Source organism: Nothobranchius furzeri, chromosome 17 (assembly GCF_043380555.1).
Source record: "Nothobranchius furzeri strain GRZ-AD chromosome 17, NfurGRZ-RIMD1, whole genome shotgun sequence".
In the NCBI taxonomy this organism is placed as follows: domain Eukaryota; kingdom Metazoa; phylum Chordata; class Actinopteri; order Cyprinodontiformes; family Nothobranchiidae; genus Nothobranchius; species Nothobranchius furzeri.
The window spans coordinates 32,998,790-33,026,116 of record NC_091757.1 but is presented as its reverse complement, the minus strand read 5'-3'; the positions used below and the strand labels follow the sequence as shown (position 1 = coordinate 33,026,116).

At 40.7% G+C, this 27,327-nt stretch overlaps 1 protein-coding gene across 1 annotated transcript in view; it reads left to right on the top strand.

Moving 5' to 3' along the window:
* The window catches only part of htr7c (5-hydroxytryptamine (serotonin) receptor 7c), a 31,349-nt gene extending 9,709 nt beyond the window's left edge, over window positions 1-21,640 (top strand). Inside the window, exon 2 of the mRNA XM_015972004.3 lies at window positions 20,833-21,640. Within this exon, the coding sequence (XP_015827490.1) occupies window positions 20,833-21,571 (739 nt within the window). The 3' untranslated portion in view covers window positions 21,572-21,640. The remainder of the gene's footprint in view (window positions 1-20,832) is intronic.
* The last annotated feature ends 5,687 nt before the right edge of the window (window positions 21,641-27,327 follow it).

The following is a 27,327-nucleotide window of genomic DNA, read 5'->3' as shown; positions in this document are numbered from 1 at the left end:
AAGTTTGAATAACGCTGCCATTAATTTGTTGGGTCTATCAGATTCCTCTGAAAAGCAAATTGTTAGTGAAACGAAGCTAGTAACCATTTACAGTGACAGCTCTGAGTTTTACTGTGTTGAGGAAATGTCACAATCCACATTCTGGCATGATTACCATGGAGACTTCATATAAAAGCACTAGGGTGCCTGTTCAGACATGACCGCCACATTGAGTCAGACTCATTAAAATTAGTGTATCTGTCTAAGAGGATTCATAAACATGAATGCTTCAGGGCTAAACATAAGCATTAGCGTGCTGATGTACCGATGGATGTATGGTTTTATGGTTCTGAATATAAAGCCAAGTGTTGGGTCTGAGAGTGCAACACCGCTGGCCTCAAAACAAAAATAAAACACAGCATGGTTCATGGACAACCATAAAACGTATTTATGTTTTTTCTGCTGGTCTTCATCATGCTGTAAGTTATCAGTGGGCAGATGGAGAACATTCTGAGATAATTGGACAGACTTCAGCTCCCTGTCAGCAACACTTTGAGTTTGTGGACGCCGCTGAGTGGATTATGTGGTATCTAGCTGTTTAAACTGAAAAAAGAGACTGTGCTTGCATTATTTGGTATTTATTTAGAATTTAGATGAGGTTTCTGATTAAAAACGCGCTCACGGCCACCTTTTTAGGCACACCTGTCTAATTATTAATGCTAATCAGCCAATCAGAGGGCAGCAACTCAAAGTGTTTCTAAATGTGGTGAAGATGACTTTCTGAAGTTTAAACTGAGCAGCAGATTGAGGATTTAGGAGACAGAATGTGGCATGGTTGTTGGCAGCAGATGGGCTGGTCTGTCTGATCAACTGGGATTTGTATCCCCAACCATCTCAGAGGGGTGTGAAAAAGAGAAACATCCAGTGAAATGCAGTTGTGTGGATACGAATGACTTGCTAAAGTCATTAGTCAGTCAGGCAGTATGGTCCGACTGCTTCTAGATGACATCAGTAGCTCCAGTAACCACTGGTTCCTACCAAAGTCTGCATGTCTGAACTATCAGTTTAGAAACGTGAGAAATGAAGCTCAAAAAATGAGATTAACACAGTGTTTTAGTATCATATCACTTTTTCCCCTTAATAGGTGTGATTTTTATAAAATGGAAAAGTATTATAATCAGTAATGGTGCAAAATGTCCCCAATTACAGGGCGAGTCGCTCCCTTTCAAGTGGCAACTTTGTGCAGACAGTGTTGGTGGATTGTGTGGGTGTGTCTTTGAAGAGTACATAAAGATCGAGCTGCTGTGAGAAAACAGTGTTTTACATTTATTGTTGCTCTGCAGGTTATTGTGTGACATAAGGAAACTGTAATGTACTCAAACTGGCGGACCCGTAAAAACACCCAACACAGAATGACACGTTTAAGAATGTTTATTAAAGAAGGAAAAGAGGCGATGACGGGAGAGGCAGAGGCTAGGCCAGAAGACAGGCGGTTGTCACCAGGAGATCTGAGAGGCTGAATGTCCGACAGGGGAATCCGGAGACGTGGTCGAGGACTGAGCAGGGTCGTGGCCAGGAGGTCAGAGAGGAAGTAACTCCAATAGGGGAAATCCAAAGACGTTGTCGGGAGCAAGGCGGTAATCCAAGGAGGGCACGAGGAGCAGACAGGTCAGAGGACGAGGCAAGGTTCGGATCCGTGGAGTCAAGGTGAGTGAAAGGCTGGAGAATTTACTTGCAAAGCGTTCAATAATCTGGCACTGGTTGGAGAGCAGGCTGGGAGTTATATAGCAGGAGGAGCAGGTATGTGTGATGAGCTGATGAGGTGTAGGTTAGGTTGCTGTGGAAACAGGGCTTGGCTGGAGGGTGGCATGAGGGAGCCAGGTGTGGTGCATGAAGGTGATGAGGTGCTGACTGGGGTTGCTATGGAAACGGGGCCTGGCAGGAGCAGGAACATGACAGAAACAACTAATTTCATTTGTTCATGTACAGTTTTGATCTCATTCTGCTGACAGTTTTAAACCTGTCATGTTGAGAGCAGATGTTTTGGACACCTCTTCTTCTCTAAGTCAACCATCAGACTCTTAGATGACTTTGGGAAATAAAAGAGTGGTAGTCCCATAAAACTCACCACACTGTTTTTTATTCACTGCAATATTTTATTATGCTGCTCTTACATCACAATTTTATGTCACTATGTTATCAGTGTTATTACCCCGTCATCACAGCGGCTTCTGTTCACCTGTAATGGTGTTTGTTTATCTTTTAAATTAGGGCCTAAGAAATCCAGGAAATGTGCCGAAACTGCAATACAGTTCATTTAAATATGTTTTTTCCCCATCAGAAAGCTGCTGTAAAGCTGGGAAATATGTTTCCTCCTTCTCTGCTGTTACACAAGATAAACAACCATAGTGAAAATTCAAGCTATTAGCCCTATCTTACTTCTGGGACTGTCTGTGCACACTGTGGTCAGGTATAAACATGAATTCCAGCCCATATCTCATTTTCCTTCTTGATGTCCGAGGAAACATTCAATTTACATTGTTTTTCCCTGAAAAAAATAACAAAAACAAATAAAAAACACCCAAACACCAGATTTTACTGAAGGAAGCAGGAGATTTTGTCTTTTGTTTGACTCTTTAGACGTGGCTGAATATATTTTCTCATTTGTTTTATCTAAATGTGTTTATGCAGAACATTGATTGATTGATAGTTTGGTGTGCAGCTTCCATTAAAGGGACCAACCAAACAGGATGGGGAAGAAGACGTTCTTTTAGATCAAATTAATCACTTAGCAGATCCCTATCTGCTCCAGATCTCCGGTTCGAGTAGAGACGAGATGACAGAAATAAACAATCAGCATTTGAATGTTATTATTATTATAAATAGTAGCACCAATGGTGCCTTTGGTGAGGCTGTTTAACAGTTCAAGTACACAACTATTGTTCTACTAAAGGATCCAGAGGAAGTAGCTTTCAGCAGGTTTATTTTTAGAGATCCTCTCAACAACACAGCAGTTCAACTTTGCTCAGATTAGACAAGAATCAAAAAGATGAGTGTAATGCTGGCAAAAAATTATTTGCTCCCGGACTGATCTCGTCTGCTTTTCTGTCATGTTTAAATGTTTCACATATTAAAACGAGTGTAAATCTGCAGAATAAATACAAAATGTATCTTTAATATGATTGTAACGGCAGCAGCTGTACTCCTGCCTTTGTTGTATCTGGTATTGAGTCTGTCTCGTTACCGTGAAGGGAATTCGTCCCACTCTTCTGTAGAATTGTTTTATCCAGATATGTTGGAGGGTTTTTCATAATGAACAGCCTGTTTAAGGTCAAAGGTCAGACCCCGATCTTCAGGATATTCTGCTAGAGAGCAGAATTCATGGTTCCATCAGTTACAGCAGGTAGTCCAGGTCCTGAAGCAGCAGAGCAGCCCCAGACCATCACACTACCACCACCATGTTTTAGTTTTACACCAGATGGAACAAGACACGAGATAGAATGTTGTTAGGGGTTGTCAAACTTGAATAAATGACTCAAGAAGTAATTTTGCAGATGCTTGAATTCGGCTGTGACGTCAGTATCACCATGGGCCCTTAATGACTTTAATCATATTTTTGTATTTCTGCTTTACAACCATCTGTGTTAGGATATAAACTATTGAACGTCATTGATTTGGGGATTTCTTTTCTGTCTTGTTTGGATGTTTGGATTTGAGGTTGTCATGCTGATGGTAGGGTCCTCCAACAGCTGCATGTACGTTACATTTTACAGTCTACTGTGCACTGTCCGTTTCCATTTGCTAAGCATTAAAATGATGACATATAATGGGGTATATAGCTACTTCAGCTACAATAAACACGGGTGTCTGGATGCAAAAGTGGAGCGAGTGAGTGGACTAAAGGAGCTGCCTGTCATATCCTTAGTAACAAAATCTTTTTTTTTTATGTAAAAGGTCAGAAGTGAAATAAGGAGAAGTAGATAAAAGATCCCAAGGACTTACGTTGGAGACGTCCTCCAAGCCTGTTTAGTTTTGGAGTTGGCCTTTGAGGAAAACAAGCTCACACAGTGACACGACCAAAGGGAAGGTGACGAAGATGGAGGGGCTCTTCATCCTCACTCCCACTCATTATTATGACAGGAAAAAGAAGAGGAGGACAGACTTGACGGCACACAGTTCCTCACCTTTCACTTGCAGTCTTGAGTCATTTAATAATCAAGAGGGAGCGCACTCATTAAAACTGAAGATGTTTCACAAATGAGTTTGCAGATTTGAGAACGTGGAAAGATGATGGAAAATTTTTTCTCGGTCTAACAGCACTTCAAATACCATAAAATAAAAACGTTTGGGATTGTTTCTAGTCAGCAGTAGGCATGCGCTTGTACAAAAGTAGTCTCCTTCAAACAGAAAGTCCTCTAGAGATTTTCTACCTGAATAACAAATCTGGTCAACATGGTTGCCACCATGAAAACAAGTCCATTTAATAACTGACAGGCAGCATGAAACAGCTAAATGCATAAGTAGCAGGCAAAAATCCTTTCAGAGAGTCAAAGTAAATGGTGTGAAGAGCTACACCAACTCACTAATGGAGACGCAGGAAACTGTCGTTGCTTAATGAAAAACATGCTGGCCCAAATTCAGGATGTTCTGAGCCAAACATATTGTATATGACATAAAAGAGCACAGAGACATGGGAACTGACAAAAACTGCTTTTGTGGACCAAGGAGCTTCCCAACACAGCTGAAAAACACTTCATCATCATGCATTTGTCAGTTACATCTGGGCTTCATTGTTTCGGCACACAAATAGCTTGTTTTTAGGTGAACTTTATGCCTCTAGTTTTTTACCATTGAAGAAAAGAAAAACAATGAATGATCTGATCTGTGAGGAAAAAGATGTCACATTATCAGGCACACTGTTCGTTTTGAATTCAGTTTCAAAATCACAAAAATAAAAGGACTCTAGTGTAGCTGAAAGCTGAAATGCCTTTTGGGGTAAATTTATTCAACAACAGAAAAGCTCATATTGATAAAGCCAGTTAAGAAAATTTGAATGACACACACACACACACACACACACACACACACACACACACACACACACACACACACACACACACACACACACACACACACACACACACACACACACACACACACACACACACACACGCACACACACAAAACAACTAAGTGAAAAATATTCCAAACAAAATGATGTTTATTTCCCCACACATAATGGTCTTGATTTAAAGATGATGGTGATGTTTATTTTTACTTTGAATCTCTGGAAATATCCATCAAAACCTTCTTGAAATGAATAAAATGATGTCCAGTCGTTGAAAAAAATTGGCGGCTTTGTAACATATAACCATAAAAATCGAGCTTAAAGTACATAGGGTGTGGGCATAGCATCTTTTGGGGATGCCATATTAGACACCACGTTTCCTTCTGGTCGACTCGGACCCTGCACCTGTTGATGATGTCTCGCTGGATGATGCGTTACTGTGTTTGAAAGCATTCAGGCAGTAAGAAACATGAATTCATTAACAAAACTGCTAAACCATTTCCAAACCATATGTGAAAGAACAAAATTGAAAATGAGATGCAATAGTTTTTGGCTGAGTGGTATTGCCGTAGTATGATGGCGTCATCGGCAGGCGCAGGACCCCGAGCAAATCCGGAAGCACCAGAAAATTATAAACGGCATTCCATTCTCTCAATGGAATTAAAGTTAAAGTCATCATCACACACGGGTGAAATCCATCTCCGCATTTAACCCATCCCCGTGGAAAGTGGTGAGTTGCAGTTGTGGCTGCGCTCTGGAACCATTTTTTGGTTTAATCCCCAATCCAGCAGAGTGTCAAAAGGGGAGCCATTGGGTCTCAATTTTAAGGTCTTAAGTATGACCTGACTGGGATTTGAACCCCGATTTCCCAGTCCCAGGGTAGACAGTCTACCACTACACAGCTGAGAAGGTAAAGGTAAATATATAAACATTAAAGTCTGAGGAGACGCTCATAGGTTGCATGCTTTCTGTTGCACAGGTAAAAACATTTACTGTAATGTTTTTAAACTAGAGACAGTTATGGCGACAAACTACCCTGAAATGTATGCATGTACCGCCCCCTATCACTAGGAAACTACACACTGTTACTTTAAAGAGCAGGTTCACTGAGAAACCATTTTTGTTTATTATTTTGCAAATGATTGTTTACTGACTTTAACATGCAGGCTGTACATTGTAACGGAACGGAAGGCTGTGTTTTTTCCCTTCTTTGCTCAGGACTAGTCTGCATGAGATATAGCCTCAAGGTCTCATGCATTCCTTCTAACCTGCTTATTTTCAGAGACAACAGAAGAGAGAGAGTCAAGTTTAAAAGTTAAGAATTTTATTACTAACAAATTAAACTAGACTGAGTTCGAAACTAAATGTATAGTGTAACTAAAAATGGATGAGACGGTGAATGGATGATGTCTGATGTTAATCAGAACCAGCAAATCCGAAGAAGCGATTGTTCTGACGGGAACTGAAGATGTTGTTTTGCATTAAGCCTTGGTTCGGAAGTTAAGCAACACATGAGACACTATCATGCCGTGTCTACCTTGCCATCGGTGGAAGTCCTCTGAAGATCAGGAATATTGAGGTTCAGTGAACCCTCTCTGGAACCGAGCCAGTAGGAAAAGCCGCGGTTCCGATCAAACCCGTCTTGAGTTACTTCCGGGCACACGACACGTTTATTGGCATCTGGTCAGACCCAAGCCTGGGTCTGGAAGGTGGAGCTTTTGTTCTGAAAGGAGCTGTTGCCGCTGGTTGGTATAGCGACTGGATTTTTCAGCTTGTCGTTGTTCTTTCGGTTGAAGAGTTTTAGATCAGGATTGGCCACTCCACCACTTTCTCTGGAACGCCTTGAACTGGCGTTAGAGCTGACGTGGCATAGTTTTATACTTCGGATGTTATGGTTTATTGTCGAATGAAAAATTACCAAACACCATCAGAACCACGCCTCCGTCAGATCTGTCAGATTCTGATTGGATCAGTGAAAGTAATGTGTTATGTCCTTTTAACACTACGTGAAATGAGTCCTGTTGGAACACTTAAAGTCACAGTACCTTTATATTCTATAGGATAATAATAAAGTAATTAATATTTTGATTTCACAGGTCGGCAGTGTTGGGCAAGTTACTTCAAAACTGTAATGCATTATTTATTACTTGTTACCCTCATTTTAAAGTAATTCATTACATTACAATATTACTGATTTTAAAATGTAAGGCATTACACTACTTTTGCATTACTTTAAGTTACTTTTACCAATACAACTTCAATATGAATCTGGTAATGTGACACTCAGTGAGATCATGACATATATGTGGAAAGTGATGTGGTGTCTGAGCTAGGATTGCTGTTAAAAACAGTCAGATATAATAACAGTGCTTTAAAATGATTGTTTATTAAATAAAAGCAACAACAATCTGTACTCTCAGCATGCTGCCATCTTATAGGGCCATCTGAGCAGGGAGTGAGGTGGTGGGGGCTCCAAGCCTATATTTGCCTTGGTCCCCATATGCCTTGATACGGCCCTGGATGTGGGACTGACTTCTGGGGTGATCTGATTCTATCACATGTATAAATATTAAATGCTTATATATTATTGCTTTTCACTGGTAAAAATGAGTATTGGGGATAAATCTACCTACTTTTTTCTTTTCAAGCACTCTGTTTTGTTTTCTTGATTTTATTTGAATCATTTCCGGCCCTTTCTCTCTCTAACCTTCCTGCATGCTGCATGTTTTCTCCGTCTTCCAGAAAAAACTGTTTCCTAGACTTCCTACTTTCTATCAGCCAAAGGGATCTTCACATGCGCGGCGCTCCAACAGTAATGAGTTGAAATCACCAGGGCACAGATTATGAACTCAGCTGAGGCAAAATACGTCAGAAAAGCACAAAATACCAGAGAATATGCGCTGATATGAACGATCGCAAGTGAATTATTTTGTTTTAGTGGAGCGATTTTGTGAATGTTGCAGCGGCCTCGTGCAGGAGCAGCAGGAGTATTTGAGCCGTTACCGCTTCGTCCTCTCTGCCCGCAAAGCTGAGTCCATAAATGACGTAATATATGCAGATACTGGATCTTTCTTCGGGTTTCCCGCAATTTGAATTTTTAAGGAACACATCTTGATTCTGGGTTTAAAAATGCATTGTAATAACCGCGTTACTGACAATTGTACCGAGTAAATATTACCATTTTCTTTCCCTGTAATGCCTTACATTACCACATTACAGCAAAAAGCAATGCATTACAGTAATTAATTACCTTTGTACCGCATTACTCCCAACACTGCAGGTCAGTCACATCTTATTTATTGACTAACACTTTGATGGATTAGCTTTATTAAAATAGAGTTTCTTTGATTAATCAAAAGAAACAAGTTCATTCTTCGTTCTTCTGTTGAGCTGAAAATAAGCAGGTTAGAAGGAATGCATGAGACCTTGAGACTATCTCTCATGCAGACTAGTCCTGAGCAAAGAAGGGAAAAAACACAGCCTTCCGTTCCATTACAACATGAAAATAGATTTCTACCCCTATTTCCTGCGTTAGCTGCTGATAGAAATGAAACCATTTTTTAGAAGACACACCGTGCCAGCAAATCAGCGTAATATTATCGCAATGATGTATCATATAAAAGTGCTTGGCCAACGATGTGCAAATTTTGCGGCATTAGTTCCACCTCGTTTGATAGTAATATTGCAGGAATCATCTGTCTGGTAAACAGCGATTGCACCTTGGCGCAACACAGGGAGGTGTTATGATCATGTGGGGAGTTACTGCCGAGCTCCGTCCGCCAACTATAAACACGGGCAATAAGTTTGGCTTTTGCAAACAGAATAAACTGAGATGATAATCTGGACCAGTGCAGCACTCCTGCAGCTTCTCTTCGTTAGAACTGGAGGTCAGCTCATCCAAGACTGCATGGGAACTGTGGAAGACAGACACCTTTAGGAGAGGCTTTTAAAAAAAATGTAATGAGCGCGCCTTCGATTGCAATAAAAGGGTAGTTATGTCCAAGATAAAGGAAAGTCTGCGGCAGTGCAGCGACTGCCCTCTACCCTCTTCATGTCACCACTGCGTAATCTTTTGTAAAAAAGGACATGACTGCGCAACATTATCACCACGGTCTGACCACTTATTAATGACCTAAGGCTTCCTAATGCTGCCATGGCGTTGCGGCAAATTTTGTTTTATAAAATGGCTACAGACAGAAAAACACTCTTGTCCAGGAAAGAGATCTAAACGCTAAATGACCCACACTTGCAAAATGCCTTTCAGAGTCAGAGGACTCCAAAGTGCTTTACACTATAGTGTATCATTCATCCATTCACAAATGCATACACACTTTGGTGGTGATGAGCTACAATGTAGCCACAGCTGCCCTGGGGTGCACTGACAGAGGTGAGGCTGCTGAGCACCAGTCGCTATGACCTCCACCAGCGGAGAAGGTGGGTTAAGGGTCTTACCCAAGGAGCAGCATTCTCCTCCGGGAGCTGGGATCAATCCCACAACCCTCCAGTTACTAGACAACCCGCTGTACCTCCTGAGTTACTGCTGCCCACTGTCACTTAACATTCATGGTCTCACCCATTGTCTCACGACAGGCAGTTGTTGGTTTAGCGTCTAGGAAATAGCAGAAAAAATCTACAGCTTGCAGAACATAACTGTTAGCATTAGCAACCCCACCACACAGCAGAATTCCTCCAGGCTTTTGTCATTTGTAGAGCTCAATGTTGCAGAGCAAACATTATCAGTGGTAGAATCAGTTGGCTAATCAGAAGTGAGATGTCTAAATATCAGAAAACAAGACTCCAAATCCTGCCGTCTAAAGCTACTTTCTTCTCTGGCTGACATCTATGTCCTCAAACAGGTGCGCCAAAGCATTCCAGATTACAATTTACAAGGCATTCATTCCTATTAGAGACCACTGCAAATGTATTAAAATGAGTAAAGTTGACCTTTAAAGGAACAAACTGAGGTAGAAAAAAATATGCTCTTGCTGTTTTAGCGGTGATGGAGTTGATCTACGGGGGCAGGTTTTGGGACATTATTGCTGAGCAGAAAAAGCAAAATGCTTCATTCAGGCACACAATCAAATTTATGTTCTTGCCACCCTGATTTGAGTCCCATGAACAAATAAAATCAATATGGTAATATTTAATTTACTATTATTGTTTGAAGACTTAATCACCAACTCTTTACTCTGATCAGAGCAGTAAAGAGCCCTGGACAATGTCATTATGAAGTCACAGCTATGATATTGTTCCCACTATAATTATGCATTATTGACTTATAAATGTAAATATAAGTCTCCTTTAAATCTATTCTGTTTGTCTGATTATAATCATCAAACACAATACAGCGTATATGTTTACATCATACCTTGTTTTTGGATTTTCCCTTAATAATCCAGACTTTCTTGAAATATTTCCAGGCGTCTGCAGGTCTTTCAACGTATTTTTTAGGGAAAGTTTTTAGGGAAACACACATTATACAAACTACCTTAGAATCAAATGAAATCCTAATAGACATTTTAACAGCAGTCTGTCCCAAAGAAAATTATTTTCAGGCTTGATGGACATAAAAAATGTTATGTCACAAACAAGAATATTTTCTCTGGGGTTAACTGAAAAATTGTCTTGTGATTCATCCGGATGATGCAACTTTCAGGTCCTGGTTCAGGTTTTGGCTGGATTTATTTTTTTAAGTTCTTACTTTTCAATCCACTAGAGACTGATTTTCTTTAGTCCTGACACATCTTCTTTGTCCTCCACTTGTCCACTCTTCATTTTTAAGCACAACAGCACATTACGCTGTCATGGTTAGGTACAAGGACTTGACAGAAAAAGTGCAAAAACCATAAAAGTCTGACAGAAAAGTTTGAAAGACCTTGAGAAAGAAGGAAGGACTTCTGATCAAAAGTTTAAAAGTTCATAAAAAGTCAGACATGAAATGATGTGGCTGAATTTACGTGCATATAAATGTTCTCTACAATCACCTGGGATAAAAACCTATACTTACACTCAAATATAAAGATGTCCCTGTAAAATTTAATGTATGAAAAGAAATATCTTGTTGTTCATACAAAATTAAAAGTTTGACCTTTTTATTTTAAGTACCTGGACAAATTCCCCCATTTTTAACCCAAAGCTGATTAATCAAAGTCACACCTAATGCTGACATCCTGATCTGTGGATCACAGAAATATGTGACTTCTTGAGTGCTTTCAAACTACAGCCCCAGGACCGGAGAAGTTGAGAGAAGCTCTCCCAGGTTGTCACGATTACGGAGAGGAGGTTAAAACTCCAGAGAGAGATCAAGACCATTATGTTGTCAGAATGATCTGAGAGAGGTTAGGAGGCTGTCTGAAATGAGAAAGCGGTAAATATACGTGTGACAAGAATTCATGAACCTTTTTTTGGTTTTAAATGAGAACCACATTTTCTGCAATCAGCGCTAAAGTGCATCAGGGTTGTGCCTCCATAAAGATGAGCTGTCAGCACAGTGTTACAGCCACAGATGCAGCAGAGTTTAAAACAGTGCAGAAGATTTTAAATGAGGAAACCTGACATGACAGCTTCTGGCTTGTCAAAAGAAAACTGTTAAAAATGGTAAAAAAAAAAATAAATACTGAGAAACAAAGTTTATTCATGACCCCAAATAGTGCCATACAAGCACAACCTTAAATTAATTAATTCCATTCTTGGATTATCTGTTCATTGTCAGATTTCGGACTGATGGAACACAGAATGCGTCCCAGGAGAGACGATCCAAATGTGTGGACCATCACTTCAGCCTGGGCTCTGTGTCCAGACCAAACAGAAACAGCAGGCTTCACCAGACCACACAGGAAAAGAGCAGTTAGAATGAAAGCTTTTGCTTTCAGAAGTGATTGGATGACATGTTTCCTCAGAGCCACCATTAAGCCAAGCTGCTGCTTTCCTCCAGATGATTTCATCTGCACTACAAAGCTGAAGGAATTACCTCTGGTGGTCACCTTTAGGCGTCATGTCCAGTTTCCTATCCGTACCCGGTGTTTGGAGTCTGTGGGGTAAGTGTTTTGTTGTCCAAGGACATGATGGACTGACAGAGATAGACAGCGTGGCTGCCAGGAGGGCAATCGATTTATCACCGAGGCACTAATAGCTGCCTATCATCATCCTTGCCTTATGAGCTAGTAAACCCTCACCATCCTGACAGGTGGTGAGTTATGCCGGGAAGGCAATAAACCGTCCACTCTGGTGCTTTCCAACATTTAGGAGGAAGTAAATAGACATCATAAATGCGTTTAGTTCCTAATGTGGAGAGCCATCATGTGAATGTGGGTTTGCACGGTTTGCACAAAATTCACCACATTAACACAATTAGCAGTTTTAATCAAAGGTTAGCCAGTGATGTCATCAGTGGGGAACTAAAATTATTCAGGGTTATTCTGAATATGCAGCTAGCCAGAGTTTTGGAGCTTTGCCAGTTCTGACTGGAATATGGGAGGGTCAAGTTTATAAACTGTAGCTGTTTTTGTTGCTTAACGAGCAGATACTACATATGAACACCCATAAGTAGTTTCCTACCATATTTAAGTCAGAATTGACAAAGCTCCTCAGTTGAGAGGCAAAATATCTTCAAAGCCCTTTTCAGATAGACATTCTGGAACATTTGTGGACAATTCAATCCGGGTTTTAACCGGAACTGTGTTTTCAGACACACCACTTTTGTACCGGAACTTGTCCTTTCGGCTGCGTTCACACATCAGGGAAAAGTTCCAGATGTCTGACGGCGGCGGGGTGGGGGGTGGGGGTACCGTAGGAGGCGAGCTGCCGTGGTTTGCCGCATGCTACAGCAGCGGGCTATCTAGGTGCGCACAGCGTCCCCTGGTCCCATCCTCCTCCCCCTCTACCTCATCAGTCTGAAGCAGCCACCCTGTCCGTAACAAGTCCGGACCTGTTACTAGGGGCTTCGTCCGGTTAAATTCCGGAACACGTTATCCGGATGTTTGTATTCAGACACAAAGGTCTTACGGACAGAGTCCGGAACATTTCCGTTTTTCATGGCCTGTCTGAAGGGGGCTCAAGAAAACAAAGAAGGCCTTCATTTGAACCTTTTGGTATACCATGACCTGGATGATTGAGAACCTTCTCCAGCAAGATGCTTTGTGATCTATTAGAGCTCAGATTAGATTGTCTGATGAGTCTGAGCTGCTAACACATGGAATCTTATCTCAGTAACTGTAAAATCAACCAAAGCAGCTATTTTTGTGTTATTAGCTGTGTCGGCCATCTTGAATCAGGTTGAAGTTAATGGTATGTCCAATGATTTCTTTCTGAGTTTCATTCAAATCAGTTGGATGGCTGAAGCATGAGGAAAATCATAAATCACTTGTCTTTCACCAAAAATGAAAAAAAAAAAATTGTTTCCTTTTTTACAGTTTGTTGATTTTGTTTGCATCACGTGGGAGTTGTGTCCAGACATGTTTGCTTTCTTCTTTTAAGTTCCTGATTCAGTCAGACGGTGTAATAAAACTGACAGGTCTGTTTGAAGTCAAGTCACTGACTGATATTAAATCATCTGAGCAATAAAACTGACAAGCAACAGATAGATTTGGAGATCATCAAGGCTTTAAGTTGTCCTCAACATTTCTGCACAGCAAAGAAAAAAAGATTGAAATTCTTCAAAAGTACATTTGCGAAAATCCCACTTGACCCCCCAAGAAGATGATAAAAGTGTTAAATGTTCCTTATTAATAAAATTAATACTTTTAAAAAGCTCATCCTCACCAGCGTGTGACCATGTGTGTGTGTGTGTGTGTGTATGGGTGGATGACTGTGAGATGGATGATGGTGATGACTACAAATAAGGTCATTTACCATTTAAATACTAAATATTTTAATTTGGATGGTAAGTTTTATTAAAGTAAACACTGATCACATCAGGGGGTTCTGGGATCAAACCTGTTCTCAGGTCAGACTTGTTCTTGGGTCAGACCTGTTCTCAAGTCAGACCTGTTTTTGGGTCAGGCCTGTTCTCCGGTCAGATCTGCGCTTGGGTCAGACCTGAGAACAGGTCAGACCTTTTCTCAAGTCAGCTCTCCCATCAGACTCTGAGCAGACAGACTGAATGACTTGAGCCAACTCAAGAGGAACAGTCACTTTAATCCGTCGGGAAAAACCTTAATTAGAAATCTAAACTTCCTACAAAAAATAAAAACTAAACAACGACTCAAGTTATGTTGCAGACATCTTACCACAAAGTGAGCTGTTAAATCTGTTTTCACAGTTTCTCCACTTTTCAGTCACTTTATATTAGGGTGACCATATTTCCATTTCCAAAAAAGAGGACGGGATCTGTGCCTATCAATGACGTCACACGATGGCACCACCCCACAAACCACGTTGGGGCCCATTTTCTTTTCCAGGTGTAAGAGCTAAAATTAATATTAGATTCTGCCAACAAAAGGGCTCCAAAACAAATCATTTATAAATGTTTCCATATTTTTGCAAAATTTTATTTTTCTGCTGCATTAGTGCTGCAACAACATTATATTAATAAGAAATGATTATACTTTTTGTTTTACTACAGCGTCGGTAAGCTTCCTGTGCACAGATTATTAAGGGTGCTTGTTTCAGCTGTGAGGGTATGGATTACACAAAATGCCTTGAAACGGCCCTGGGTGTGTGACTGAGTTTTGAAGGTGATCTGAATTGTATCAAATGTATAAATATTACATGTGCATAACTTATTGTTTTATACGGGTAAAAACGTGTAGTGGAGATAAATCTACCTACATTTACTTTTCAAACACTTTTGTTTTTTTGTTTTTATTTAACTATTTCCTGTCCTGTCTGTCTCTCATCTTCCTGCATCTCCTCTAAACTCTCCAGAAAAGCTGCTGCCTGGGTTCTTACTTTTTCACCTCATCAGTTACTTCTGAGCAGATCAAAGGGATCTCCTGACCGCAAAGCGGAGAGCGCGTTTTGATGCTGCGTCAGTGAGGTGAAATACCCGCAGCACAGGTGATGAGCTCTGCAGTAGCAGAGCTCTTCAGGCACAAATAAGACCTGTAGAGAACATGAGAGGACATGAACGATCGTGTGTTAATTATAGTTTTTTGGTTGCACCACTTTGAGAATGGACCTTGTGCAGAACACAGCTGCCTGGAGCGCATCAACGATCAGCGCTCTGCCGCTCTCTGCTCAGAAGAACCCCCGGTACACTGAGAGTCCATATAAATGATGTAATATAGGTACAAAACTTTTTTTCTGGCTCTCCCTGGATGTGTAGGACACCCAACTCCCCCATAATTCAATCCCTGTTCCTGGATGAAAAACCGAACATTTTCATCAATACAAGAAACCCACCCGGGCGCCCCGGACAGAGAGTGAAAAGTGGACATGTCTGGGGAAAAGAGGATGTATGGTTACCCTACTTTATTTAAAACAAACCAAGCGTGAGACCAGTGAATACCCTCACACTCTGCTGGATGAAAGCCAGCCAGGCTGAACTCTTAAGTTAGATTAGTTGGGGAAAAATTTTGAGTTTTAGTAAATGTCTGGCCGTCAATAAACACAGACCACAGGAACAATCTCAGTGATGTCCGCTTCTTGACTAATCTGACAGACTTGCCTTGAAATAACCATTGGGGGAATGGCAGAAACACTCAGATCTGAAATAAACGAACAAAAACTCTCCAGACTTTAGTCAGGAAAAAAGTCTGCTGCTCTACCTGGTAGCTTTATTTTATTTTTTGGTAGAAAAATTTCTAAATTTATCTCTTAGCCATCTGAACTAACCTCTGCTCTGTAAATATTTAAAGATTTCTCCAGATAAAAGGTTTGTGAGAGGCTGCTGGAGCTGAACGACAACTAGTTTCTCATGGTCTCTCAGTGCAGAAAATAGTTCACTGTGTTCTAGTTGGGAGCCCAGCGGAAGTAATGGAAATCTCCATTAGTTTGGGCACGCTTTTTATCAGTGGCTGGGAAAACCTCGTGGGACCCAAATCCTCTTGAGATCTAAAAAAACCTCTCAACTTCCCATGTGCTGCTCTCTGCCTCACCCACACTTAAATGGGGGGTGCCACCGGTCTTCGGCTTGATTATGTGCTTGTGATTTTGGATGAGCAGTCCTGCTTATAAAATGCTATCTGATTAATGTGCTGTAATTTCACAGATGTTTTAATTTGACACTAATGACATGGCACAACGAAAAGGAAATTCTAAGACATACGATAACTAATGATGCAGTGTTTATTTTTATATTTGATGACAGTTAATTCAGTGACTCTAACTATCTGTGTGTGCTTCAGTGTATGTGTGTGTGTTTCTGCATGTCTGTAGCTCAGGAAAAATATAATGAGCTGCTAGATGACTCATAATCATCCCACCTACTCAAACATGACAAACCTTTAAAGGTGACCCATCCAATATGGCCGTCACGGCAAAATAAAGAACAGAACTGGCTTTAACTCGGTCAGTTTTACGGATTCAGCGCCGTAGTGGGTAAGAGTCAATCCCAATACATTTAATAAAACTCTCAGAAAGTCTTTACTGGATGTTCATCTTTACTGTTGGAGTCAACTCACTTCAAGATGGCCGCCACAAAACCCAAGAATGTCATCTTTCCCAGTAATAGTCTGTTATGCAACAGGGTTGTAGCTGAGAATCACAACACTGCTACTACTAACAGATCATATGGGATATTGTGTCATTATAACTGCATGGCTCTAACGACATCGTTTCTCAGCATAAGATGATCCTAGTTTGAAACTAGCATAAATGTTGTTAATATAATTGTTTGTCTAAATGTGCCTGCTGCACAAAATAAAGGCAATAAACACTGAGAACACTGGACTAACCAAAAGCTTTCTATGGCTAAAAGAATAAATGATGCACTTATGTGATGGATAGAAAAGAAATCCAAAACAAATTGCAATGCTGGTCTAACCAACAGCCCTTTTATCTAATCACATGCTAATGAGATGCCAGGGTGATGCTAAGGGACCACACAAAGTGCACGTTATTACATCTTTTTTTATAGATAGACATATCTTGAAATGGTCTTGCCTTCTAAAGGGTTGAGGATGAGTCATAGTTGTACAGAACTGTCCTCACAGCTCCAGTCAGACACACAATTATTCTCACAAACAGCTTTTGTAAGAGTGAATAATGCAGTTAGAAAGAGGGTTTGCATTGCTGGTGATCCATTATGTATTTTCTCAGAATTCCCACTGGTTGGCGTGTACTCGTTTCCATATCAGACTTGTATCTGTTTCACGGGGTCTATCCGGCATCTGAACCAAGGATCTGCATGATGAACACAGCAGCATGTGGTTCCTGAGATTAAAAGGAACCATGTGGACCAATGGCAGGAGTTTTCTCTTGTATCGTGAAGCTACTAACATCCACTGAACCAAAGCAAAGCACCGAGCAAGCTGTGAGTTATTTATTTCTGATTGAAGTAGGGCAGACGGGTTTTCTTCTGTCTCTGAGACGTCACTTTCTCTCCTAAGGAGTCATCCTGTCTGAGATAGACATCGGATGTTTCCCTTGTTGTCATGACAACGCTGACAAATTGTGCAATGAGTTGCATAAAAATATAAGCAGGTTACACACCTCGGCTGTAGACTGTACGTGTTGTTCAGACAGGAAGTGAAAGAGTGAAAAAGACACTGTGCAGCTTAAAAAAAGAACAGAGGAAGAAAAGAATGTGGTGTGTCTGTGAGTGTGACTGGGCTCTGGGATTTGATTTTAGGTGCCATACATGAGTATTTTCAGCTGCAACACTCCCGTAATGCCCACTTCAAATAATTCTTATCAAGGTAAATGCCACTTTCAGTGTGAGCTGTCAGCTGCTAATGAGCTGCAGCATGTAAGATGGTGTGGCAGACATCTGAGCTGCAGACTTATGGGTTCACTCCCCCACTTTGATTGGATTCAGTTATTCAACATGGACACATTTTATGACAAAATAATGTTAAAGTAGAACAAAAAAAACAAATACCCACAAATACAGCACTGTAACCTGTTCACACTGAGTCTGATGACGGTCATCTGAAGTCAGAGTGTGAAAAATCTTTAAAAAAACATACATCACCCAAACATCTGCAGCCTTGCTGCCTCTGATGAGGCTGTTCTACAGCTCTGTTTACTTACCCCGCTCCTCTCTGTTTGTGTGCTGTGTCTAACCCTCTCCTCTTGAAGATTCTTCTACTTTTTTATGTTGGACTACCTTGCCTTTGAGCATCTGCCAATATTTAGAATCCAGATTTTTTACAATAAAGCAAGAAGAAAGTTAACGTTTGGTCATTTTAAAGCTGTGGTCCATACATCATCAAGGAAAGGATGAGAATTTGAAACTTAAATGGCTACAGCTCCCGCCCCTGCTAGTTTGATGTGCTAAGCTGACTGTCAGTGTATGACCCTGCAGTGCATGCTGGGAACTGGTGCACATTCTCGCTAATTGACAGCTCTGTCTTATGAATATGCAACTCTATTGATTAACACTTTGTTTTGCCGTGGAGGTCAGGGGAGGGGCTTAGAAGAAATATAAACTATGAAATATTACCCACTTTATATCAAAGAACAGGGTCACAGTCACATTTATGCATCTGTTTTAAAGCAATTAAAACTTTTAAAAATGACATACCTTGAAAGTGTTGAAATTGATCTGCACATGCCAAAGTAGGCATAATAGTCATATTGTTCAGGTGCTCAAAATGTCCTTGATGAACTCATGTTTTTAAACATAAATATAATCAAAAGTGCAGGTTTAAGCTGCTTTTGAGATTTTTCATGGAATAATTGAATTAGATTTCCATAACCCTAAAAGTCTCTGTAGACCCATTTGCTTTTGTTTGTTTCTCTGCATAATTTCCCTCAAATAACATTCATAGAAAAATATCCATACACTTATTGCAAAAGCTTTTTTTAATTTTAAAGCTCAACAATAAAACTGAAATGGTGTTTTTGTTTTTTTTAATGACAACAAATCTCTTACTTGAAACTTATGCAAGACGAAAAAGTTCTGACTATAATTTCAAAATAAAACTCAGAATCCTGATTTTAGGCCTAGTCCACACGTAGCCGGGTTTTTTTTAAAAAACGAATATCCGCCCCTCCAAAAACTTGCATCCACACCACCTCGTTTAAAAAAAAAACTCTGTCCACACGTACCCGGATAAATACGTTGTTAAGGACATGCCAGACCTGTAGGCGGCAGTACTTCCCCCGTTCTTAACCACTTCCTTCGTCTGTGGTCTTCCGCAAGGAGCAGTAATTCTGCTTGCAAAAACAAACAAGCAAAAAGCGCTTGGACAATTGATAAAGCGAGCGCAGTCGACTAGTGTAAACACAGGTCGCACACGTGATGTCAGCATTTTGTTGTCTCGGAAAGTGACGTTGCGGACCTTAAAACTCCAGTTTTGTCTGTCCACACGCAGACACCCAAAACAGAGAAAACGCAGATCTTCACTTTGGCCGGAGTTTTTAAAAAGATCTGTTTTAAGGTCTGCAACGTCACTTTCCGTGACAAAAAAATGCTGACATCATGTATGCGACCTGTGTTTACACTAGCCGACTGCGCTCGCTTTATCAATTGTCCAAGCGCTTTTTGCTTGTTTGTTTTTGCAAGCGGAATTACTGCTCCTTGCGGAAGACCACAGATGGACAAGGTTAAGAACGGGGGAAGTACTGCCGCCTACAGGTCTGTCATGTCCTTAACAACGTATTTATCCGGGTACGTGTGGACAGAGTTTTTTTTTAAACGAGGTGGTGTGGATGCAAGTTTTTGGAGGGGCGGATATTCGTTTTTAAAAAAACCCGGCTACGTGTGGACTAGGCCTTAATCTCAGAGCACTGAAAAAGAAAACTTTTTCAGTGGATATTGTAGATATTTGTAGATATTGGATATTGTAGATATTTGTAGATATTTGTCAAACAAGATAAACTGTCTTTTTTCAGAAGATAACAGTTCATGTCTAAATCCAGTTTTACATGTGCTTTCACATGTTACAGTTAAAAATCCAACATCATCCCAATTTTTAAACACCTACAGGCTCCATGACTGCTCCTAAAGTCTGAAATGAAAAGCTTATCATGCATGTTGGTTGATGACCAAGATGTTTAGCTAAAGTGTCTTTATTTGAATCAGGAGGTCTGTGACAAACACAATGCTACAATGAGGAGATACTATAATTAACGTGAAGTAATCCAGCAGAGCTGAGTTGGATTTTCACAGTGGTGATAGTATCACTCGTGAAAGAACAGAAAAATTAGCCACTGCTCCTAAAGCTTTTTGATCTTTTGATTACTATTGAGAGGGAACCAGAAAAAAGAGCTCAAAACCTGAGATTTACAACTTTCATCAATGAAACATTTGATGCTTCAGCTGCATGTGGGTGCTCACCTAAAATACTCATTTATCACATGGTGAGAATAGTGGTTATTTTCCGAGTCCTGGACAAATCCAAGCTTTTCAAACGTATTTTTATTTCTCTCACACCTTTGGTTGCTATTTGAGTCCACTTAGCTGCCTATTTGATTGGCAGCTCCATCTTCACCCGCTAAGCTCCAAGAGCCAGAGAAAGCAGCAACAACCCCCCAGACAGTGACATCTTATAAAAACGTCTGTCCTGGAAACGAGTGGACTGCATTTGATGGCTCTATACTGTACGATAAGTGTCTGGGTTCACAGAAAACGACAGGATAATGCACTTATTTTTGGTGTGAAACAACGGACAGTGTTAATGTTTTAGATAAAACCATCTACTTATTTTAGTAATTTCTTCTTCGACCTCTTTTCCATGCAGGTATCTGGGGATCACGCGACCTCTCACCTACCCGGCACGGCAGAATGGTCAGCTGATGGCCAAGATGATCCTGGGAGTATGGCTGGTGTCAGCATCCATCACCCTGCCACCTTTCTGTGGCTGGGCCAAGAACGTTCACACGGCTGGTGTGTGTCTCATCAGCCAAGACTTTGGTTACACCATTTATTCTACAGCTGTAGCCTTTTACATCCCTATGCTGGTAATGCTGGTCATGTACTACAAGATATTCAGGGCAGCTCGCAAGAGCGGAGCCAAGCACCGCTTCACCGACTTGTCGCGGCGTGAGCGTCTTGACACGGTGGCTAATGAGGCAGTGCGCATGCAGGGCCTGAAGCCACCTGGTGTGGCTGAGGAATGCGCTGCCTTGTCCCGTCTGCTGAGCCGCGAGCGAAGAAACATCTCCATCTTCAAGCGGGAGCAGAAAGCAGCCACGACCCTTGGGGTGATTGTGGGGGTTTTTGCTGTTTGCTGGCTGCCATTCTTCATCTTGTCCACAGCCAGGCCCTTTATTTGTGGAGTTGAGTGTAGCTGTGTGCCCATTTGGCTGGAGCGCACACTGCTCTGGTTGGGGTACGCCAACTCTCTGATGAACCCTTTCATCTACGCCTTTTTCAATCGAGACCTGCGTTCTACCTATCGCGACCTTCTTCGCTGCCGTTATCGCAATATCAACCGCCGGCTATCCGCTGTGGGGGTGCACGAGGCTCTGAAGGTGTGAACCTGAGGGTTTGAGCAGCTCATACCGACGTCTGTGGTGGTCCTGATGTTCTACAGTAACACAGACCTGTAGATAAAACACAGCTCGACAAACCAAGAGTTGCTGTTTGAGGCCTTGAAGCCCTTCTGCAAAGATATCGAGATGGCACAATTACATCAGTTTGTGTGTGACTCAGACATTCTATTTTAGGAAAGAAAATCATCAAGCTTATTTGTTAGGCCACTCAGAGCGACACTGCTTTTGTGCTTATGCCACAATTACATTCTGCCTCCTCATTTAAGGAGTGGTATTCCAGCAACAAAGGAAATGACATGTTATCACAAACAGTTACTGCAGGGCTGTCATGCAGAACACATCAATCAAACTGATTCATGTATATAAACAAAATCAATGTTTTATAAGGAAAGCCGTTTGTTTGTGGCAGTGTCTTCGGATTTTCTCCATTTGGACATGATCACGCCCCATATTCAGTTGACACAATGGTGTGTACACTATGAAGTAGATAGTGCCAAAATGACCAGGACTTTTATTTATATCTCCTGTTTTTATGTAGTTGCTTTTTGTTTGAGCCCATTGAATGTTTCAGAAATTATAAATATGAATCTAAAGGTTTCTGAAACCAATGAGAGAAGAGCAGAATGCACCACGGCGAGAGTGTTTAAAGGTATAAAAGGAAGTGAAATGAGTTTTTGGAGTGTCTGCATGAAACGTCTGTCTTACATGTCAGTATTCACATATAATAAATGAGAATCAGAATAGTGAGTAGCAGTTTAACAAAAGTGTTTCTGTAGTTTTTCCAAACACTACTGCACACTTCAAACGAGTGAAATGTCAGAAAATTACAATAATTTAGATTTTAAAACAATTACAAGACTGGCTTCATTCCCCAGGAAGATTCTGACCTTTTCACCAAATGAATTATGTTCACAAACTTTAGTTTTTGTCCTGCTGGTTGTCAACAACATTTCTGTTTTTCTTTTGAATCAGGATGCGGTCACTTCCCTCTTGAACACACTTTACCTGAACTCTTCAGTGACCTCTACAAACCCTTGTGAAATGCCATCAGTTGGACAGCCTGTGCTTTTTCTACCTCAATTCTTTGAAAATACTGTACATTTTATCCAGTTGTACTGCTGTGTCATTAAAAAACACACACACAATTTTTTATTTTGTGAATTAATCTGTCCACAACTTCCTGAGTGCTCAGTGTGACCAGTTTGTCCTTACTTTGAGGAAACATCAAAGGGAGCTGTAATGTATTTTCTCATTTTGTAAATAAAGAAGCACTGGAGAATATCACCATGACTGACTTTGAATCACTTCTATGCAAACTGAAATTCTGGTTTATCAGACTGACAATCAGGTCATTCTGGAGGCATTTTACACATTTTCAGACTTCCCAATCAGACGCTTGATGCATGCACATTGTCTTAAAAATATATTATTCTCCTTGCTAACTTTGATAGGTCTCCCACGAGGAAGGCTGATGGAGGGTTTCAAGGCTTTTTTGTGATTATTGTGTCACTTGAACAGACTATGCAGACATGTTTGAGGATGGTGACCCAAAAAGCACCTCTTTATTCTCAGTTTGCTCAGAGACTTTTATTCAGAGTCCGCTTTGATAGCAGTCTACATGCTGTCAAAAATGAAGCTGTCCTGAGATTTCAAGAATTGGAGCCTGACGTGTGAGGTGACTTGTCATGTGGTCAAAAATGATTGAAGAGATTCTTTCTTTTTCTTTCTTTCTTTCTTTCTTTCTTTCTTTCTTTCTTTCTTTCTTTCTTTCTTTCTTTCTTTCTTTCTTTCTTTCTTTCTATCTATCGTCTATCATCTATCTATCTATCATCTATCTATCTATCTATCTATCTATCTATCTATCTATCTATCTATCTATCTATCTATCTATCTATCTATCTATCTATCTATCTATCTATCTATCTATCTATCTATCTATCTATCTATCTATCTATCTATCTATCTATCTATCTATCTATCTATCTATCTATCTATCTATCTATCTATCTATCTATCTATCTATCTATCTATCTATCTATCTATCTATCTATCTATCTATCTATCTATCTATCTATCTATCTATCTATCTATCTATCTATCTATCTATCTATCTATCTATCTATCTATCTATCTATCTATCTATCTATCTATCTATCTATCTATCTATCTATCTATCTATCTATCTATCTATCTATCTATCTATCTATCTATCTATCTATCTATCTATCTATCTATCTATCTATCTATCTATCTATCTATCTATCTGTCTATCTATCAATAAAAATGGATTAATAGAGTGCTTTACACAGCCAAAAGAGATGACCAAAGTGCTTCACAGTAAGACACAGTCAAGTCACCAAAATATCAATACAAATGAATATAAAATAAACTAATTGAAGCTGAATAAAAACATAAAACAGAAAAAGAGCTCAATGAGACCAAAGTAAGAAGTATGGGGACCCTTCGGAATTAAAATCTTGATGGTAAAGGTATGTTTTAAGTCTAATTTTAAAAAGTGACTGGTCTGTGGTGGTACAAGGTCAGGGGGCAACTTGTTCCAAGGTTTTGGGGCTGCCACAGGAAAAGAGCAATCACCCCACTGTCTGTATCTTTACCTAGGGGAATCAAGGAAAAGTTGACCTAGTTACTCTATTTTGCATGTGGAATGATAAGATGTCTGAGATGTAGGAGGGAGCAGTACCATGAATACCTTGAAACGTGAACATCAAGATTTTGAACTGTTTTCTAAAAATCATGGGAAGCCAGTGGGGTGATGACAGAACAGGTGTAATATGCATTCTTCTAGGAGTACTTGTACTAGATGAGCTGCAGCATTTTGCACATACTGTAATCGCGCTACGGTAATCCAATATACAGAACATTACAGTAGTCCAGCCTCAAACTGATAAAATCACGGATGGCTTTTTCAAGGTCACGACAGTTGAGGAATGGTTTGACCCAAGCAAATAGCCATAGCTAGAAGAAGCTGGTTTTGACAAATTAATTGATCTGGTTGTCAAACTTCATTCCACTGTCAAAGATTATACCTAAGTTCTTCATCAGCTGTCTCAGGTTAGTGGCAAGGGGACCAAAGTTTGACAGGCAGATGCTTGACAGATAACCAGTAGAAAACAAAAGGCACTCAGTCTTTTCATTATTAAGCGGACAGCAGGAGACAAGACCTACAAGAAGATTGTCCCATTTGGCCCTGTACTCTGCTTGTTTGTGCTTGATCATATATTAGACTTTTTTTTTTTTTACAGCTCTACCAATTGATTTGAAAATTTACTTTGGTATTATTATTGTGAAACTAAACCTCTAAAACTGAGAAGACTTGTCTAAATTGTGTTTCGTTACACAAGAAACTTAACAGAAACAGTTATGATAGGTCGGTTCATTCAGGAAACACGTTTCATTACATTTGGATGTCCAAATCTCAGAGTTGCAACATTTGACCCACTTGACTCCTCATTTGTCCTCCAACCTACAATGTTGAGAGGCAACTTCAAGTCCCAATAACAGACTTGGTACCAAACAAAGTAATGGCTTGAGCTAAGCTACCATGAAAAAACCAACAAAAAATTTGTTGATGCTTGTTGGGTTTTTAATGTTTTTAAACTCTGGAAACTCCAACTGTCTCTCCAAGTCCACCAGAAGTTGCCCACCTTGAGCTTAAGCCAGGAAGCCTATTGTGGTTCTTTTTTGCTTTGGAGGTTTCTCTCCTGCCCAAACAAAAGTGGTGTTATGCTTGACTTGGAGTTGGGGCTTGACCTTCTGCGCCCACCACTCTTGCCCAGTCTCCACCATGATCCCCACAGAGGAGACTTGGGAATCTGCAGACTCTCTGGAAAGCAGCACCTCTCTGGATCTAGAAAATTTCAACTCATCTGTCAGACGTGCAAAGAGGAGCTGGAGCTTGTTGGTATGCCCATAGGAGGCAGTGCTGGTTGAAACACCAAGCCATGTTTTACTCAAAGCCCTCCACAATAGATATTGGAACTTCAAAATCTAGTAGTGGCCAGGGACATCTAGGCAGAGTCCCATACTGGTAGATCAGTGCCATGAACTTTCCTGGGAGTGTTGACTTATCCACTGTTAACAACCAGCCCTTCAAAGTGTGGACTGGACTGTTACTGTATGTCTTAGTATGCCATCAAAGATCTTCCCCAGACTTTTCACTGGTTTCCCAGTCAGGGGTAGGATAACAGCTCCATCCACTTGGAAGTGGAATCTGTCATCCACCTTTCCTTTCTTCAGGATTATGGCTCTAGAGTTGGCTTCAAGGATATCCTCACACTTCGCTCTCTAGAGGCAGGCGTTGCAGATTTGCAACATTAAAACCTACCTTCCTGGTTACTCCACATATGTATTTCATGAGCATTTTAAACTCAGAAGTACCCCTAAAGTACTTAGTTGTTCATCCTTTTATCAAAACTTATTTTGAGCCTGAGAGGGTTAAAAAGAGGTTCTCCACCTTGTATGTAATCAGTCCACAAGCACTGACCGCAACTCTTCTCAATTATCTTTTTGTCAGGATCACTCTCAACCCCAACAGCTGTGCCAGATGAGCACCCTTTCTGCTAATGGGTGGACCTCCTGCTAATGGGTGATGTTAAAATACTCTCTCACCCACCATTCAAATGCTCAGTCATCGATCTGTCATGCTAAGAGCTCCTGTCCAGTTATCAAAAGAGTCAGTTTCCAAATAAACTCCTTGAGACCCCAACCATCTCCAATTCTCTTCTCCTGCCCATTCCAGTCAGTCATCACTCCACAGCCAGCCAATGCTACTCACTGGCTAGCTCTCTCCAACCTCGCTTTGTCCCGTGGCCCACTCAGCCACCAGTTCCTGCTCCTCTTTGCTAACCCAGCCTCACCTCTTTTGCATGTGGAACACCAACTCATAACATCAAAGCTAAGCCCCGCTAGCGGTCTGACAGTGTGTTCTAAGCAGCACAGCATGCCTGGAATCCCAGCCTTTTGCATGGCAGATGTAAGAATTCCTTAGGAGATACTTTTTGAGTCAGTTAGCTAAGATCCTGAAAAAGTTTTTGCTTTCCACACTTAACAGGAAAATGGTACGGAACTGCATGATTTCCACGTTCTCCTCCTTCATACATCCTCTGCATGGTGCCACTGTCTGGTCACCTTCCCTCTCCTCCATTTCTACGCTGATCAGCCTCCAAAGCCTATGCGTCTGGGGCACTGCTTATAGACTCAGCAGTCCTCTTGAGGGAGCAAATTCCTTGTTATAGTGCTTCACATTACAAAACAAATGTGTAGTGACATTTGGGAAAACTACCCAATTTCTTGCCTTAATTCTTCCAAACATTTTTACATATAGTAAAAAAATCGTATAAAAATACAGTCAAAATGTGTGCAACCCCCAGACACAAAATGTTGTCAGGAAGAACGTTTGGACCTGTGTATTTATTCAGAACACTGTTACAAAGAAGTGATTGAAAGTTCTTGTTGTGAATAGTGGGTACATGGCCTCGAATAGGTTGCTGAAATTTTAGCACAAGGAACAGTTGGCAGCCCGAGTGAAGCTTGTGCATTCCCCCAAATATTTTTTGTCTCCCAGTAGCGTTTTCTCTTGGGAAATGAGCACCATTGTGTTTGAGTACTGAATCTGCTCTCTTAGCTGGTGTGACACACCTCCTGTGTGCCATCAGTACTGCTGAATGAGATAACAGGATGAAATGTTTACATGTGAAGAGGTGGCTTTAATTCGTCAAAGG